General features: G+C 38.0%; 2 protein-coding genes and 1 long non-coding RNA gene across 4 annotated transcripts in view; 2 read left to right on the forward strand and 1 right to left on the reverse strand.

Moving 5' to 3' along the window:
• LOC109039176 (uncharacterized) lies at positions 1–1,694 on the forward strand. Of its 2 annotated transcripts, none has more exons than XR_002009686.2 (3): positions 1–222; positions 812–1,116; positions 1,573–1,694. It is a non-coding gene; the product is annotated as an uncharacterized lncRNA (long non-coding RNA). The 2 variants fall into 2 exon arrangements; XR_002009687.2 differs by having other exon boundaries at positions 1,576–1,694.
• Positions 1,695–2,075: 381 nt separating this feature from the next.
• On the reverse strand, positions 2,076–6,779 carry LOC109039175 (uncharacterized). The gene is made up of 2 exons (XM_072300761.1): positions 6,620–6,779; positions 2,076–3,763 (listed from the first exon to the last, which is right to left on the reverse strand). The coding sequence occupies exons 1-2, from the start codon at positions 6,704–6,706 to the stop codon at positions 3,098–3,100; spliced, it is 753 nt and encodes a 250-aa protein (XP_072156862.1). The 5' UTR covers positions 6,707–6,779; the 3' UTR covers positions 2,076–3,097.
• A 114-nt stretch (positions 6,780–6,893) lies between these two features.
• The window catches only part of LOC109039138 (uncharacterized), a 29,078-nt gene continuing 17,349 nt past the window's right edge, over positions 6,894–18,622 (forward strand). Inside the window, exon 1 of the mRNA XM_072300760.1 lies at positions 6,894–9,712. Within this exon, the coding sequence (XP_072156861.1) occupies positions 8,540–9,712 (1,173 nt within the window). The 5' untranslated portion in view covers positions 6,894–8,539. The remainder of the gene's footprint in view (positions 9,713–18,622) is intronic.

An 18,622-nucleotide genomic window follows, 5' to 3' on the forward strand; every position in this document is an offset into this window, starting at 1 on the left:
TAGTTATCAGTGTAAACAGAGGAGAGTGCTTTGAAGCTTCTATCAAGTTCAGCATCGGATGATCGTACGAAGTTCCAGCTTCCAGCGCTTGGATACGCTTCCCCTCGAAACCACGCCATTTCATTGACTGATATAATGAGCACAGGGCCCAGTATAAATACCCCGTTTGATTACAAACAAATCAAGTCAGTATTCACTAGCTCAAGCTTCTACTTTTCTCAGGTATGTTCACCATTCCCTTCTACGATTTTCCTCAACCAGTGTAATAAGATACAAAACCAGCTTCTCTGAGAAAATAATTTAGAATTTACGTTGAATAGGTGTTTGTGAAAGACCGGTCACCCAAATTCTTAAACCTATTAGAACCGTAATTTTATTAACAGAGCATTTTGTAAGCCAAATTAAAACGATACTACTAGTTTAAGTCACAGCTTTACTGATTTCTTTCTGCCAGAATTTTTGGAAATTTAGGTACGCTCGTCAAGCTACCTAAAAAGCATGATTGAAAATTTTTTTTTTCGGAAATCGTTTCTTACAAACAGATGTTTCCTGGCGCAGTCTCAGTAAACGCTCTCAATGAGCTCACCGGGATTACCAGGTTTTTTTTGTAGGACTAAATGTCTCACGTCTCTAATTGAAGTTTAGATTCATTTCCGATCAAAGGTATGAAGGACTTTTGAGTATAAGTTAGTTAACAGCCTTACCTTTGTCTAGCAGCCTTAATTTTCGGAAACTCTCTATCCTCAAGGGAGCTATTTACCAACGTTGAGTTATGATTTTCCACTTATACTTATCTTACTTTGAATTTCAGCCTTTAAAAACCCCAACCAAACTCCAACATGTACGGACAAGAGAAGAACGTCATTGACATCGTCGCCCTCAACGGCAAAGAGCGCAACGCCATGGACATCGTCGCCTTAAACGGCAAAGAACGCAACACGGTTGACATCGTCGCCCTCAACGGAAAGGAACGTAACGTTGTCGACATCGTCGCCCTCAACGGAAAGGAACGCGTTGTCTTTGACGTCATCGCCCTCAACGGAAAGGAAAGGACCTCCTTCGACATCATCTCCCTATAAAGTTCCTCTCCCTGAGTCCGACCATCTGTAATAAAAGGTGAGATCCTTTACCTGCCAAATGATTGTCCCCCCCCCCCCCTCAAGTTTAAACTTTAATGTATCTCTTGAAACTCTGGGGAAAAGGGAAGGTTCGTTGCTTGTATAACATTCAGTAGGTGATTACGCGTTGCAAGTGGCTCTCAAATTTATTAAAACATGTAATTTAAATAGAGCGCTAATTCTCGATTCATGCAAATTATTTAATCGTTCTGCTAAAAATGTATCTGAAAATTTAGCAAATACACTTGCATATCAAATCTTTTATAAATGTTCTTTGCTTTTCAATTTGAATTAATCAGAATTCATCCCCTCTCCCCTCACTAAGGCGAGCGGAACACTTGCTTATTCCGATACTTGATACTTGAAATTTCATTCCCACTTTGTGCTAGCAATTTTGTGCATCTGAAAGCTGTTCCGATTTTAATACTAATAAACGTATTTTCTTGTGTTTCAGCAGATGGAAAGATTCCTGGTTAATAGAATGAAGTGCTCCTGAATTCTATATCCCTCTTTGGATCCACATAATTACATTCTGTGTAATCAAAATTTAGTCCGAATAAAACAATCAAAACAAAATTCTATGTGTTTTTTAATTTTCGATGCATGAATTTACTGAAAGTTTGCCAATACTATGGAATCCTACAGCAATTTCCAGACCATAGATTACTTCCATTTAAAATTTTAGCATGGTTATATAGACCATTTCAAATGCAAAATAGCATGGAGACATTAAAACATCAAAAAATTTCTTAATTGCGTAGATATTTATGTTCCCTAAAGGAATAATTGCTTTCCTGCTTTTTAATTTTTGTTATACATTTTTTCTAAAAAAATAGAAGAACAATAAAAAAGTTCAGCAATACACTTGGATGGAAACAAGATAATTTCCTTACCAAATACTTGGAAAAAAAAAATTGTATCACCTCATGACAAAATGAGAAAAAGAGCGAATGCGGATTCAAGTAAACTTCATTTTGCTTGCTATATTTTTAAAAAAGAAAAGCATTCAACACAGTTTATAGGCTACATATTTTTATACAAACAGAGCAACGGTTACTCAACAATTGCAAACACAAATTACTCAGCGATTGATAATCTTGTTCGAATAATACTCAAGAAGTAAATACTCTTTTTATATTTTTTAGAAAGAATAGAACGGAACACTTCAGAATAGTTGCATGTCAGTTTTCAAAACCCCTTCGAGACAAAAAACATAATTGGTTCTTATGAAACTTAAGCAAATCAGAAATAACATTTCACTACTCTGCAAACCCCACGTATTATCGCCCTGCACAAAAACGCCTCATGAACAAAATACTACTTTTATATTTTTAAAGGAGAAAACAATGAAATAGTCAAAAGCCGTTTCTGAAGACCTCTGTAGGATCAAAAACACATCGATGGTGAAACTACGAGACTACGTACCTCGTTTGCGATATTAAAAAAACTCCGCTCTCATTTTATTTTTTTTGAAGTAGAACAAATCAATATCATTTATTGAAATTAGTGCAGAGTTTTCTTTGCACATAGAGGAAAAACCACGGAAGTTTTCAAGAATTGGACTGCATTTTGCAATTTAGAGCTATAAATTCTGGCTCATCTGAAAAAACACTTATGAGCATTAGGAAACTAATGGCACATACGTTGTTTTTAAGCCGGGCCGGAATTTATAGTTCCTAATTGCAAAATGCAGTCCAATTAACGTTGAGTACTTCTCTATTTGGACTGCATTTTGCAATTTGGAACTATAAATTCTGGCTCTTCTGGAAAAACACCTATGTACATAGGGAAACTAATGGCACATACGTTGTTTTTAAACCGGGCTAGAATTTATAGTTCCAAATTGCAAAATGTAGTTCGTTTAAAAAATAAAGTATGACAGGAATTCGTCAACATCGCAGACCGAGATACAAGGTTTGGCAGTTTCACCGTCGTTATTTGGTTTTTTTGAAACTCGAAGTGATACAAAAATAATGTCCTCAGAATCCCCAATTTGCTCTCCTGAAATCTCTTCGCAGTTGCGATAATTCCTCCAGCACGGATTTTAGCTCTCTCTCAATCTCACGGACTTCCTTGCGCGTGTCCTCTTCCAACTTCCTTTTCTCGGCCATCATCTCATCAGATTTCTTTTGCAGAGCGTCAACTCGGACTTTCCTCTCATCCGCAATGGCGTTCCTACTCTTTTTAGTCTCGTTTTCCAGCGCAGTACGTTCCTCCCTCTTTTGTGCCAGCTGTTTTTCCAGGTCTGCCTTCTTTTCCGCATCACGTCTATTACGTCTGACTTCCCTGATGAGCTCTCGAATTTCACGATCAATTTTTCTGTAACCCTCCTGGGCTTTTTTCTGGATTTCATTGATCTTGGCTCTCTCCTCGTTTTGTAGTTTCAATTCAGCCTGGAATTCTGTGTTCAGCTCGTCTGCTTTGGCTCGGATCTCCTCATGCTGCGTTCTCTGAAGCTCTTCCTTCTCTTTCCTCAAGGATTCCATCTCTGCGAGTTTGGCTTTTATCTTTGCTGAAATCTCTGCTTTTTTGTCGGGAGCCGCCTGCGTTGGTAGTTGATTCGCCAATGGTCCGGCTAGCTGGACATCTTTGAGATCCAGACTGTCATTTTGAGTTGAATCGGAGGCACATGGAGGAAACTGCACCTGAAAAAGTAGACATTTTTTTTAAAAAAATTGAAGTTTTAAATTTCGTCTTCACTCTATTCATTAGGCTGATCCACCACTCTATCAATTTATCCGACTAAGAAAGGCGAGGGAGCCCTTGGGGTGGAGGAAAAATAAAATGAGATTACCGGAGAACTGTTCATAGGAGGTGATTTTGCATCTTTTTGAGCAAGAAACATCCGAAATTGGATATTTTTCATTCCATAGATACTCACGAACAAAAATACTTTTTGAGAGTAAATCTTCTCAAAAATCACAATGAGCACGTCAAACAAATTCTGAAAATCACTAACGAACGATTTGCATAGTCTGATATAAGAGTTCAATTAAGTCACTTGTCGATATGATTCTCTTGTACCCAGTAACGGTAAAAAACGATTTTTTTTACGGAAGGCCCCTCGTGGGATTATTTGATGGGTAAAAGTGCCTTCAAAAGGTAGGGTAGGCAAAAGATATGATTTGTGCGGATAATTATGTGCCCTCATTTGATTTTAATCTTTCAGCAGCATTCATTTCCCATATTGAGTGCCAATTGCAGTTTATTTACTATAGGTCTTTGGTTTGCGTTAAATTACTTTTTCTTTGTGCTTTTTGAAATGGTGAGGCTCGAGGAAAATGCTGAATTTTAGATGTCTCTAGAAATAAATTGAAATGGATCTCTCATTTTCAGATTCAGAAATTTTGAGTTAAAATCTATATCCGGGAACTCAAGTTTATGATTAGAAGATGAAATACCCGTTTCTGCGCCTTTCTACGTAGAGTATATTCTGTGAGATTCTCAAGCTATGATGTTCTTCTTTATTGGAATAAAGAAGGAGCCGACATTTTGAACCGCAAATGAGCTACACATTTCTCCGTCATTTTCAGTTTCACCGTCAATACAAGTTCTTCAAGTTTTATATCGATATTGTTAAAATGGAGAATTTGCACGCAAATTTTGCTTCATCTGATAGTGCATAGGGAGCTGATTTCACAGTATTTTTTAGAAGTATTTTTTGATATGGGAAATAGTACAATAATAGGTTTGAAAGAGAGAAAATGCACCGTCTAATGACGTTATCGGTACACGGACTTCATGTCCACTCTTTTTACGTCCATAGACTTTTCGTCCTTAATTTTTACGTCCACACTTCTAAAGCCCACACTATTGTTAAGTCCATTACTTAAACGTCCACTAAGTTAAGTCCACAAATGTAAAGTCCACTAAAATCAAATTCAAGCGTCATATTTTAGTCCGTGTGTAAAATTATATTGACAATATCGAAATGAGAAAATTAAGAGAGAATGAGGTATTGTTATCGTAACTCATATTTTAAATGAAATGTTAATTTCTTATTTTGATTCATCTTTTCAAATTTTCTTTGGTAAATACTTGTTTCATTTCTATCCTTGAAATTTCCGATATAAAATATGCCTTAAATGTACATTCTTTTCTTTTTTAATGAAATTGATTACTTCATTTTAAAAACATTTAAATTTTTAAAACGTGGTAAATATTTATAAAACCTTTCCCAAGAAATGGCATCGATACGAATATCAATGAGCCGTAGTTGTGATGAATGAAACTATACAAAAATTAATAAAAGAGGAAAAAACTAAGAAGCACGCAATTTTTTGTGTTTAACTTATTTGTACATCGATCTCCTTGAGTCAAATACGTCCAATTTTGAGCGTTCAGTTGCGCTTACACCTCGCTGCAGCACAGTAAAAGCCCAAAACATAAAAGAATAAATTTGAATGCTTTTGAAATCTTTAAATTTGACACGGAACGACTTTTATATTTACAAAAAACACATTATATTTTCCAGTAGTACATATTTCTTTTTCATCAGTTTAAAAGGGAATAATCAATGCAGGGAGTGCAAACATTTCAAAATCATGAGTTGGAAAACGCTAACTCCGCGAGTTTAAATAATAGAGCCTAACACAGAGCAGAGCGGCGTGTTAGCAGCGCAGAACGCGCATGGGCGCCTACAAACCTAACGGGATACTTCACGCATTGCGCAACGCGTGAAGTATCCCGTTAGGTTTGTAGGCGTCTATGCGCGTGTCACGCCGCAACGCTTTAAGCAAATATTCCGCGTCACAGGCGTTGCACAGTATCCTACAAGATTGAAGGCGCACGAAATAACTACATATAGTTACAGAGAACTTTCAATTTTGACTGCATCTGTTACTGAAAAATGTTTAATTTGGCATTGGAGCGTTTCCTAGGCTCCCGCTTTGGTTTTCATCTTATCATATCCGCACAGTGTACACATGAACATATGTTTTTATCTGCTCTTAGAGTCTGTTCTCTTTCATGACTTGATTCATGAATGAAATGTTTTTAAGAATGAAGGTAGTAGTAGTATGCATTCATTTTTGAGGTGGTTCCTGTCATTTAAATGAGAAGAAAAAAATGTGGACATAACATGTTCACAATTTGGACAATTTTGGACATCTTCATTGTTGACATTAAATCATGTGGACTTAATAAAGACTTGACTTAAAGTTTAGTGGACATAAATAGCGATGGACATTTATTTAATGGACGAAAGGTAGGTGGACATAAAGTCCTGGATGCACGTTATCTGGCGGCATTCCCCATTTAAACACACGTATTTTAGCAGATTAGATCATTTTGTCATATCTCATCCAAAAATTGTTTAATTTATTAACCAAGGGTATCCTCGTGTTCAGTTCACTCAGTGGTTTCCACTTGAACACAAAATTCATCAAATTTCAGACACCCGCACATGCTCTATTAGTGCAATTTTGACCACTCAAAAAACCAGTATGAACACTCAGTTACGATGACATAATATTCAAAATAATCAAAATTGTCAATTTTACCTGAAGTATGGCGGCTAGAAATAGGAGGAGAAATGGTTCATGCCTGAAACCCATGTCTGAAAACTTGAAACTCAGACTGCGGTGCATCCACTCAGTATCTTGGGGACTCAACTGAGGTTCGTTTCGAAAACTGAAATCTCTCAAGCCGAATCAAGGTAAAAGATCACGTCATGGAGGACTAAAAGGCTTTTAAAAAAAATTCAGACGCAATTTTGAGCTTTTACCATCGACATTGCATGCGAATTGATTTGCGTGACGCTTAATTTTTTCCGGGAGAGCAAGATAGTGACAGTTGAGGAAAAGTACTCTCTACTAAATCTGCTCGCATGTACCTTTTAAAGGTGGAAAATCATGCGATTGGAAAATCCTGCCGGTAACGTTGTGCACACGGAATTAGAGTGCCTACTCAGGACACACGCGATGAAACGTCTGGTTATGGGCAAAATAAGAACTGCGGGACATATTCTTAATTACGTGGCTTTAATGGATGCCACCAATGGTGCAACTTGATAAAAAATGTACTTTGGAAAAAAGTGTCTTGACTTTAGCAAAACTATTCTCTAATATGCCATCAAGAAGATTTTATCTGAAAGTAAGAATAAAATCAATTACACTAGATTCTTGGTTACTTCGACTTAACAGTCATCTTTAGTCGGACCGAAGATTGTTAGCTTTGTAACTTCCAGCAAGCAAAAGGAACTCGTAATATATAGTTTCCTCTATAATTTGACTTTCTACCTGATCTGTCACACAATCATACTTACGTCATTGTCAAAGTTTCAAAAATAAGACTATGTTTTTCTAGAAAAGAAAGAAATGTTGAATTATTGAATAGTTTTAATTTTTATATTTTCAAAATTTTAGGACAATAACTGAAAAGCTGCCCCAAATTTTGAGAGTAGACCACTTCTTGTTCAATTTTTCCCTCTCTAGTCATTAAAATGTTCGGTTTGGCTATGGTCTGACCTACTCGTTGCCCCCGCGCACAATTTATAATAAAACCCTCAATTAAATTAGATATATCGCCTATTTGTATACACGCCAGGTACAATGCAAAATTTTTCTTCCAACAATCAAACATAACATCTGTGTCATAATTATGTGTGCTCGTTAATGATGATGGACGGAATCTGTTTGGTTTTTGCGCAAAGCCGTCGCTGACTTTGGGTTCGCCCTCTCAATGAAACGTTTGTGCGTAAAAATAGCTTTGGTAAAGGACCTTTACCCAAGAGCAATGACCGACTCCAATACACATCTGATTTAGAGGTACGTTTACTTTCAATTAATTTTTTATGTTACAAATGTAAGTAACCAGGCTTGAAGAATTTAATACCGAGGGTTTTGGCCTCTAATCAAAGTACGATTCGTTGGAAGTAGAGAGTTAGGCATTCGCTTGAAGCAAATACAGTTCCATGGAAGTGAAATTTCCATAACGTTAAACGTATAAACGTGCCGTTTTTTCTGATTTTCATTTTTAAACTCGTTCAGAAGTATTTGATTAGTAGTAGTTCTAACAATCCTTGTTTTAGCACTTACACCTCTCTTTCTGCGTCTAGAGTATGTTCTCCACGTGACCAGCATGCGGATATCAATCGTTTGATGTCATTACTGTCATCATCTTCCGCATAAGTACGCGGAAAATCTATGACTATAAAAAAGAAAGTGGTGAATCAGCAATGAAAAATTTAGTAAAATGGAACATTTTTAAGATTCTCATCGAACAATTTAAATTGTTGCTATCACCAAAAACACCTTTGATGCACAACATTTGGTTCTCTGAAGCTGCGCATAAGAAATAGCGTGACAGTCTGGTGGTTAACTCGGTTATGGTGACGAAGGAAGCCCAATGAATAAGGAGGAAGCGCAAACTTCAAAAAATAACGTGATAGTACTGCAAACTATTTTTTTCTTAGAAAAATAATGGAAAAAACAGAGTCATCAAGCACCCATGGTGACCTGTACCACAACTCGTATTTCATTTTTTTATCTCAGATCCTTGGAATGTTCCCTTTCAAGGGACCAAACTTCAAGTTTTGTCCGTGGCGATTAACGTACACAGTCATTTTAACATGTTTATCTCTTTTCCAACTTTCTTGCACCTATTTCTACGTTAAGGTGGGCCCCGAGTCTTTTGGTACAAACAGAGTCTGGCCAGTGATTGTCGCCTCCTCTTTCTTATCATCTATAGCATGTTTGAGTTGTAGGTACACATGCTTGTTCATAACTCCTCGGTATGTCAAGAAAATAAATTCGAATCTCCTTAAAATACGGCCACACCTACAAACCACATCTTACCTGAAATCGCGCTGGATTTGGCGCAGAAAAGTTTTAGCCTATCAATTCGTTGGCTGCATGGTTTTTGTCACGTTATCGACGGCGTTCGATTTATGGAGGACTTACAATTTCATCCAAAGCCCGATCAAAACTTATAACATCTACTTCTATTGCTTCAAAAAATTCCAGAAGTGGACGATTTTGTGCGCAGATTTCCATTATATTTTCACCGTTCTTGAGCTAGTTTTGGCTTTCTCTCAACTTAATGAATGTTTGGTAAAAGTAGCCGAAAGTTTTAGCTCTATGCATGTTGAGGCCATGTTGTATAAAGAAGATCGGATGAAAGTGGTTGAATTTGAAGAGAATTTGATGGACCACTATACTGAAAAGAAAAGAATACTATTGGAAGACGGAGGCAGACACTTTTTGGGTGTCGGTAGAGATTCAATACCTATGTCTGGTTCTCGGGGAAGGATCCAGTCAGAATTGAAACGGTCGGATGGAACTACTTCGAAAAATCATCCTCAGGAGTCAAATCCTGAGATCCTACCTTCAAGAATGTCTGATGAAATACACAAGCTATACCTAGTGTACGTCCAATTAGGAAAAATAAAAACATGGGTCAATTCTCAGTTTCAGTTGCAGCTCTTTTGTTCATTATCTCATCTAGTGTGCGTGGGCTTCCTGATTATTTACTACCATTTTTCCAGAGAATCAAGGATGCTGATTTTCTTCATAAGATCAGTCTACATCAACCTGTACATTGTTGTCGTCCGGTTTATTATAGTGGCAAGAGTGTCCGATAACACCCGGATACAGGTAAGTCAAAAATTGGCCGTAAAGATTAGTTATAATTTTAAGACAAAATACTTCGTACAATTTTTCATCTACATTTCGACCGCGTTTAACAGAGAGGAATCAAGCCACATTAGCTGGTGCCAAATTTAACTGGGCAATGGGCCTGTTGCATGCAAGAGATACAGCCGCGTGAATAGACTTTTCAGAGGTTAAATGACACGAAAATTACGATGGTCACATTGAAAAAGTCTGAAATACACTCCTTACTGCGCAATTTGCGTTGTTAGGAACGCGCTTTTTCAAATTTCCCGCGTCTGGGGGCAGTTTTCTAAACACCGGAAACTAGCAAACGGCGGGCTCGGTGATTTCCGGAAGATGCCGAGTCGTTGTTGTTGTTGTTATTTTTTCCTTCAGTTTGTTTAGAAACCCAACGTGATCTCTTATAGTGGTCCATATACGCTTTATGCGGTAACCAAATCGATCAACTTTTAAATATCCAACGCAATCCTTCTACATTTCATTTCACGATATCACGAGCTCCGATTTTTAGGTTATGTTAACAGTTTTAGTTGACCGGAAATAGCCGCGAGTTGCCGTTAATTGTATCCGTTAGAAAACTGCCCCCAGACGCGGGAAATTTGAAAAAGCGCGTTCCTAACAACGCAAATTGCGCAGCAAGGAGTGTATTTCAGACTTTTTCAATGTGACCATCGTAATTTTCGTGTCATTTAACCTCTGAAAAGTCTATTCGCACGGCTGTATCTCTTGCATGCAACAGGCCCATTCAATTTTTTACATGAGAACGTTTGTGGAGATTCTAGAACATTTGAGGAATTTTCTTCGTCCTATGCAGAAAATTCACTGAAAGCTCAAAAATCTACACAACCGTTTTCAGGTAAAGAATGAAACTGCCCAATTCAATTTAGCAATATGGCTGACGTGGCTTGGTTCCTTTCTACCTAACGCGGTCCATTTGTGTGATAGTGTTTTTTTGGTAGATAAGGGCTGTTGTAAATCGCCGATGAATGCAACGCAAGTGTGATCCTAACGCCTGAACACAACTATTCGTGTTCGAGAGATGTCTGTGCTGCATACCCACAAAACTGAAGGCGCTGCTAAATTATTTGCCAGATCAGAGCGTGCGCTTGCTCAAGCACTATACGACAATTCTTAGTTTTTTTGTTGTTTTTTTTTAATTAATAATGATTTTATTTATCAGATAACAACTTTGAAACAAGACCGACAGCAGTCTTGCTCGAAATTGGGAAGAAGTACAATTGACATAGTAATTGTGCAAAAAAGATTAAATTACTTACATATAGCTACATATCAACTATCAATTTAGTTATATTGTGCATGACAATTCTTAGTTAGGTACTTTCTTTCCACAGTCCACTATTTTTAGGATTTTTCAGAACAGATTTCTGACGCATAATTAAAAAAAGTAGAATTTCCTTTTATCCATTATTTTCTCCGGAAAATTCGCATCAAATCGATTTGTTGGAGTCTCCAATGTGTGCATTTCTCTCTGACATTTCAGAATTGTCATTTAAATGGAGTGTCACTTCAAGTCATTGTAAAGTCATTTTATGAAATGACAGAAACGAAGTGACAAGACCAGAGTGGCAAAAAACCGTTCCGTCGCTTCGCACTCCTTCGATTTAGTGAAAGAAGCTATGTCAGCGACTCGTGTAAGCGAACCATGCTGCGCTCGTTCTTGACCAGCAAAAGTACCCGTAGCGCCTCCAACTTCGCGTATATGCAGCACGGACATCCTTCGAGCACGAATAGTTGTATTCAGGTGCAAGGATCATTGTCGCGTTGCATCCGACGGCCAAGACAGTAGCTGCAGACGCCTTGTCTTATACTTTTTCTGTTTAAAGTGTAACTTTCTTGTTCTATTATTACTGAACGACGTATTCTCATCATTATTTTATGTGATATTTTGACGGCCAGCCTACATCATTAGTTTTTTACGAAGAACAAAACTCTTAGCCAAAATGTTGGAGAGTTTACACTATCTATTATGATGAAAAATAACGTGAGATAGTATCACAAACGTTGTTTGTTTCAATTTTAGTACTCTTCATGAACTTTTAGGGGTCACGCCCCCCAGGCTCTCAGCCACCCTGTCCTTCGAGGGCCCCCCTATCGTAGATATCCAATTTGGTAATGCCGTTATGTAGGGTGTGAATAATACGAAAAATTGATTACAACAAAGAAAGAATTTGTCAGAAATTTTCAGTTAAAAACTTACCTGACAAGCCAGAAACGCCTATGAAATTCCTCGAGATTTTTTGCCTGCTTTAGATAACTGCAATGCGTTCGCCATGAGTAACTAAACTCTCTTTTAAATGGACTACATTTTGCAATAAGGAACCAATATTTCTAGCTCATTTTAGAAACAACATATGTGCCATCGGATTCCCTATGCAGAAAGGTGCTTTTATGGAAGAGCCAGAGATAGTGGTTCCTTGTTGCAAAATGTAATCCAAATATCAACAGGCTGTTGCTATGAAATGCCAAGTTCTTAGCTTTATTTTTTACGATTCGAACATTCAAATGCTCACAGCAAAAATCGCCGCGGAAGGTTAATGTACGGTCACTTTTTACTCTTGAAATCGACGAATAATTCAGTCAGGCACACTTTTCCTCGAAACGGATCATGACTCGCCTGTCTCAAAAACTTTCGACGCATAATCGTTCAAGGTTCCTAATGATTCCGGGAAACTATCTCATTCTGTTCACTCAACCCAGGAAAGCTTTTATGCGCCATTAACGTTTTTTGTGACGTTAGAAGTAGCATTAGTTAGGCTGAAGGTCTCTCTGAATAAAAGGCTGACCATATGCTTGTCAGGAAAACAAAAAAACCTTTGACGTGGATTCGACGGGCCTCTTGGAGCAGTATGCGTTTTTTCATGCGCATATCTTGAGAGAACTGTAAATATCTTGGTGCATACTTAATTTTACGCTCAAGGGCCTTTCCGCCTCCGTTTGTTTAACGTCCGTAAAAATTAATCAGAGTTCCTTACTGGGCTGCCTAAGGGAAAACAAGAGACCCGTCTAAATAGTGCGTATACGTGGAAAGAACTATCAATAGGGGTATACTATCAATAACTATCAACTATCAACTAGTAACCAAGAGGGTGACGTGAGTTTAACTATCAGGAATTTTTTCAGGACGCATCTGATTTCCGTTAACAATGAAGCTATATCCCAAATTATTTGGGACTTTCATTAATGATCCTGACATATCTGACAGTTATATAAATTAATATCGCTGATAATGTTATTTTTTATTAGGTATATTTAATATTAAGTGTGTGTGCAGCAATCAGTGTAATATTTAAAGATATACTAAAGTGAGGCCCGGAGGTAAAATCCTCGAGTACCTTAAGTTTATTATGACATAATCAATGGTATTAATACAAGCAAAAAAATTTATCTCACTTATTTTTATTTGCAAGGAATTAACTAAAAATCTTTAAAATCTACATTCTCCTCGAGAACAAAGTTGTAATTAATTTTTAAATATTCACATTCACCATAGTAGCCTTAAAAATGCAAGTCATCCGAAAATCATATCTTAACCCATATTTAATAATAGTCTCAAAATTTTTTGGCGTTTATCCGTTCAAGGACTTTTCGCTGGAAAAGAGTGTGCCGGGTTACACGTACACAATAGTGTTGAGTTTTCTCTCAATATTCTTATTGATCTTCATTTGCTTCATAATAGAAGAACCGAAGGAGAGATACATCTATTCCGCCTGGACTGTGGTCGTAACTTCATATTGTCTATCTTGCATAGCGTGCTTGGCTTGCAGATACACGTGTTTATTCAATGTCGCCCGCTATTTGCCGAGGATCCAAAATAATTTCAATAAAGTACGCATCGCCCTCCGGGCAAATTTCACATCAAAATCGAATTGGACCAAGAAACGAACAGAGTTACTTCACAAGAACTTGATCAGCATTACTTTCATAGTGCTCGTCGTATTGTCTGACGTCATCAGACTGTATTACTTTGTGACTAATAGGAACATTTACGACATTCATGTTTTCTGTTACGCTTTCCGGAAATTTCAAAACTGCACGGTTATGTGCACAGAATTTTTGTTCTGTATGACAGCATTTGAGGCTAGAATGTATTGCACTTTACTCAACGAAGCTTTGATGGATATAGTGGAAGAGACTCGAGTAATTCAACGTCAAGCAAAACATGGCATGACTAACCGATGGACGGTTATTGAATTTAGGGACAAAATTGAGAGTTCATCGCAGGTTTCGAACAGGATTCTTTTGGACGACGGTAAAAACTCGTCTCCAGCAATTTCGGAAGGTTATTTTCCTGATCGGTTTTGTGGCAGCTCGAGAGAAAATGCATTTGAGCACGATCATGCTTTGAAAAACTCTCCAGAAAACAGTTCACTGGGTTTCTATGCTAAAATCCGCAAATTATTTACAGTATACGTTGTTTTGGAAAGAACTCTAAAGTTGGTTAATCAGTTATTTCAGTTACAACTTGCTTTTTCATGCTTTCACATATTCTACCTTAATATCCTTGTTTTGCGCCATATTATGGGGAGAAGCGCGAGTTTCCCTCTATTCTACAGTCGGACTCTTTACGTCGCTTTCTGCATTAGCTTCAGCAGATTTGCCGTGATAATGGGAAACGCTCATCTTGCAGTCTCGCAGGTTGGTACATTTCAGTCCTCACTGTTAGTTTCAACGGTTAATTCGTCGGCCTCCCGACATAAGGGCGTAACTACACTCTACAATGAACTCTGTCGCCCACATAACTCAATGCTTTTCCGGGCTCATCTCAATGTGTAGTTACGCCCTTATGTCAGCTAAGCGACGAATTGACTTATTGAGTTAGCGTAAATAAGCTATATCCAATGCAGCTTCTTATCGATGTCTGAAATCGCAGAAGGAGCGTATCTCCGATTGCGACGTTACAAATTTTCGCTCAACTTTAACTATTTTTTTTTTCTTAAAGAAAAAGAGACTAATAATTTTCTTGAAATTTGCTGTGAATTACTTAACTCACTCAAACATATTTACAGAAAATTCCAATGAGGTATTCTTGAATTTTTTTTAAGAATAGAAAGTAGTTGGAGATTTTGAAACATTGCAATGCAGATACGCATTTTTCGACTTTGGTAATCGATATATTCAGTACGAGTACGTGCTCTCTAATACTAATAACTGGTAATGAAATCCTTGTCCTATCCGATGAACACGCGACCACATCCATACGTGATGCTTTTGGCATGACTAATTAATTGAAGGCGCATTGCTTTGCGCGACCTCACTAATGTAGATTCGAAGCAATGGGCATACGGGCAATCCTAAATGGCTAAAATCTGAGAAATTGCAAAAATAATTACGTGTATTTTTTGATATCTCAAGAGTTCTTAGGCTTTAAGAGCTCAAAATGTATGAAAAATGTGGCATCGTCATACAAATTAGGAAACCAAGAACCCTCGACTCACACATATCATTCCACATATGAGTAAAGGTGGTTTTCTAGAACAACGTTTCATTCAAAGAGCTTTCTTCCTATTATTTAGAAATAATAAAATTTACTAGATACCCTTGACTTTAGCCGAGGATAAAGTCATATTTTTATCCAAAATTACTGAAAAGGCGTTCGGCGCCGGATTTCGGGTAGAATTATATCCTGCATGTATTATATCCCTTTTGATTGCAAAAGTTACGTCATTTGAAGCTAAATCTTACCGAGTCGATCAAAATGTAATTTTCAATTATTAAATTATTTTTTTATTTTTCAATATGCGTAGGTACGTAATATTTTTTATCTTCATTTTTCTTGTTTTCATACTGTATCTCAATTTTCGAGCCAGATGTGTTTCGAACCTTACCGTGACAGCATAAAAGCATCAAACGTGATTCTCTAAAAATGCCATTTTGTCACTGAAGCTGTTGACAAAAAATGCTTATCTCCATCCCCAATAAAACGGTGAAACATTTTAGATTATCCTCTGATTGTTTATAAAAAAACTATCAAAAGCATCTCTATAAATTCCTTTATGAAAATTTTGAAATAAGAGGGACACGTCCACCGAAAAATTTTAAAAAAAACCGCTGGACGTTTTTTTTCAATATATAAAACATGAGCAGACATTTGCAACGCCCCAATCGGAGATACGCATTTTCTAATTTAAACATCCATACCCAGATAAGACATAATATTTTTACAATATTTTGATAATATTTTCATCAAAATTATTTTTTGAAAAATATTTAAAGAATCTTTATTTAGTATTTTTAAAAATAATATGTTTACCCAAAATATTATAAAAATATTATCACAGTATTGACACAGTATTGCACAGTATTTATGCCAAAAGGAAATATGGTGTACTCTTTTAACATTGGCTCAATATTTAACCAATATTGGCTCAATGTTTGCATAAATATCAAGACAATGTTGTTTAAATATTGGCTAAATATTTCTGTCTTATCTGGGATTCCTCTCGCATTGCGTGCCCTACTTTTTCGAATTCAAACAATATTCCCCGAAAGCAGCGAGCGCCCGCTCGTCGCTCGTCGAGCTTCCTCGGCTCCCGTTCTCGCACTAACCCAAGACGCCGCAGGGAGCGTCGCGGCGCGGAGCGCCGCGGCGCTCAGCTGAGCCGCCCGCCACTGCGCGTGCCCCCACCGTAAATATCGACTCCGGAATCGAATGTTTATAGGGCTCGGCCACCCCACCCCCACCCTCCCGCGTCCACAACCTCAGTCTCGCGCAGCGCTCAAATGACCGAATTCGCGTACCGGGCCTCCGACCAACTTTAGCTCATTCTAAAATGACCGAGAAATGTTCCGTGTGCGCGAAGGTGTGTCGTCGGAAAAGCAACAAAGTGACGTGTGTGACGTGTAGCATCGTCGCGCATAGCGAGTGCGTGGGGCTGGGCCGCAAGGAGTCCGCCTGGCAGTGTAAACGATGCGTCGAGACGACCGTCCAGGAGGAGGCAGAGAGCGCCGAGGCTAGTTGTTCGACGTCAACTTCCATCATACCGTCGGCGCCGTCGCTGGACGTCATGTCCGAGCTGACGCTCTTCCGGACGGAGCAGGGCGAGCAGAATCGGGACGTGGGCAAGTCCCTGGAGCTCATGCACAACAAGGTGAACGACATCAACCTGGGCTTGGACTCGCAGGCGCGCATCATCACCAACCTCCAGTCCATGGTCGAGAACCTCCAGAGCGAGAACGAGCAGCTCAAGATGGACGTCTCGGAACTGAAGATGAGGGTCGGCGACACGGAACAGTACTCCAGGAGGAACACTATAGAGATGCAGAGCTCGCCGTACATGGAGAGCACCGGGGCCCGAGGCAGGGAGTCCCCGCAGCAGTCGTGTTCCCTGTGCGAATCCCTCAGGCAAGCCCTGGGGGCGGTGTGTTCCAACGACTGTATCGACGGCTGCATCCGATTCAAGAACCGGGTCAAAAAGTGCGTCCAGTGTTTCCTCATAGGGCTGTTGGAAATCTTGGCCAAGTGTGTTCTTTAAATAATGGTGGGATTGTTGAACTGATAACCTCATATCGGAAAGCTCATATTGATCGAATTAAGCAGGGAAAAATTGGATCGAGTTTTTCGGGAAGGCGCACGGAAAAAATTGAATTGCTGATGTAACAATTTTATAGTTTAAAAAAAAGTGACTGCAATATTTGGACCGCGTTAAACAGAAAGGAACCAAGCCACATCAGCTATATTGCCTTTGATTGGGCAATTTACTTTTTGACATGAAAACGGTTGTGCGGATTTTCGTGCAAATTTCAGCGAAAATTCTCCATGGTACGAAGCAAATTCCTTAAAATTTTCAAAGAAATCCGAACAAACGTTCTCTCGTAAAAAATTTAATTGCTCAGTTAAACTTGGCAATAGCTGATGTGGCTTGGTTCCTTTCTGTTAAACACGGTCCATTTCAATGTAGATTTTGCAACAGAAAAATGCTACTTTAACCACCCCTCGTGGTTAAATTAGCTTTCCGCTATTGTAAAATGTAACATTTGAAATATTGCTATCACTTTTCTAACAATTGAATTGTTAAATCAGCAATCACTTTTTTCCAGTGCACCAACCCATATTTGCAAAAAAATTGAGTTAGTGTTTAAGTTCCACTAGTCGTATATTTTCTCCTGCCAGGAACTCGAAGTCGACAAAAAAATTGTTTTTTGAAAAGAGGGGCTGTAGTTTATTTTCTACATTGAGTCTCATGGAGGAATGAAACTTCAAGCCTCTCTCTCAGTTTCAACTTAATGTGGGTTGGTTCCTTTCTAATAAACTCGGTCCAATTGGCTCGTATTGCGTTAAGCATTACTAATGAGTGAGATTAGTATAGGCCGTTGACATGTTGCACGTTATTGGTCAACTCAGGTATTTTGTCAAATGCTGTGTAAAATAGTCAAATTTTAAAGGGATACCAAGTTTTGTATGTTTCGGTGCATTTCTGGTATATTTTAACTCATGAAGAGAAAAAAAAATGGTAGCAACCAATTTTTTATATCAAATTTGACGTTGCAAATTACTCTCACCTCCTTTAGTTACAATCTGTCAACAAAAAAAAATTTTAAAAATTTTGATAAAAATAATGTCTGAGCGTTAAATCCTCGGAAAAAACTGTCTTTATCCGACAGTAATAAAAAATCTTTTATCTACATACTTGGAGCATTTCCTTGTCGAATATTAGGGAAAATTTGGAAATATTAACCTATAGTATGGGATCCTCAACTAACTACACGGGCATTTGACAAAGTATCTGATTAGATCATTAGCTCGCGACAAATACACTGCAAATGGTCACTACCATGATTTACTATCACGATTTTATTACGAAGTACCATAATATTTCATGTGGTAATCGAAACATGAAAATATTATTTTTCAGCATATAAGTGAAAAAGTTT

Source organism: Bemisia tabaci, chromosome 5, assembly GCF_918797505.1.
Source record: "Bemisia tabaci chromosome 5, PGI_BMITA_v3".
NCBI classification, from domain to species: domain Eukaryota; kingdom Metazoa; phylum Arthropoda; class Insecta; order Hemiptera; family Aleyrodidae; genus Bemisia; species Bemisia tabaci.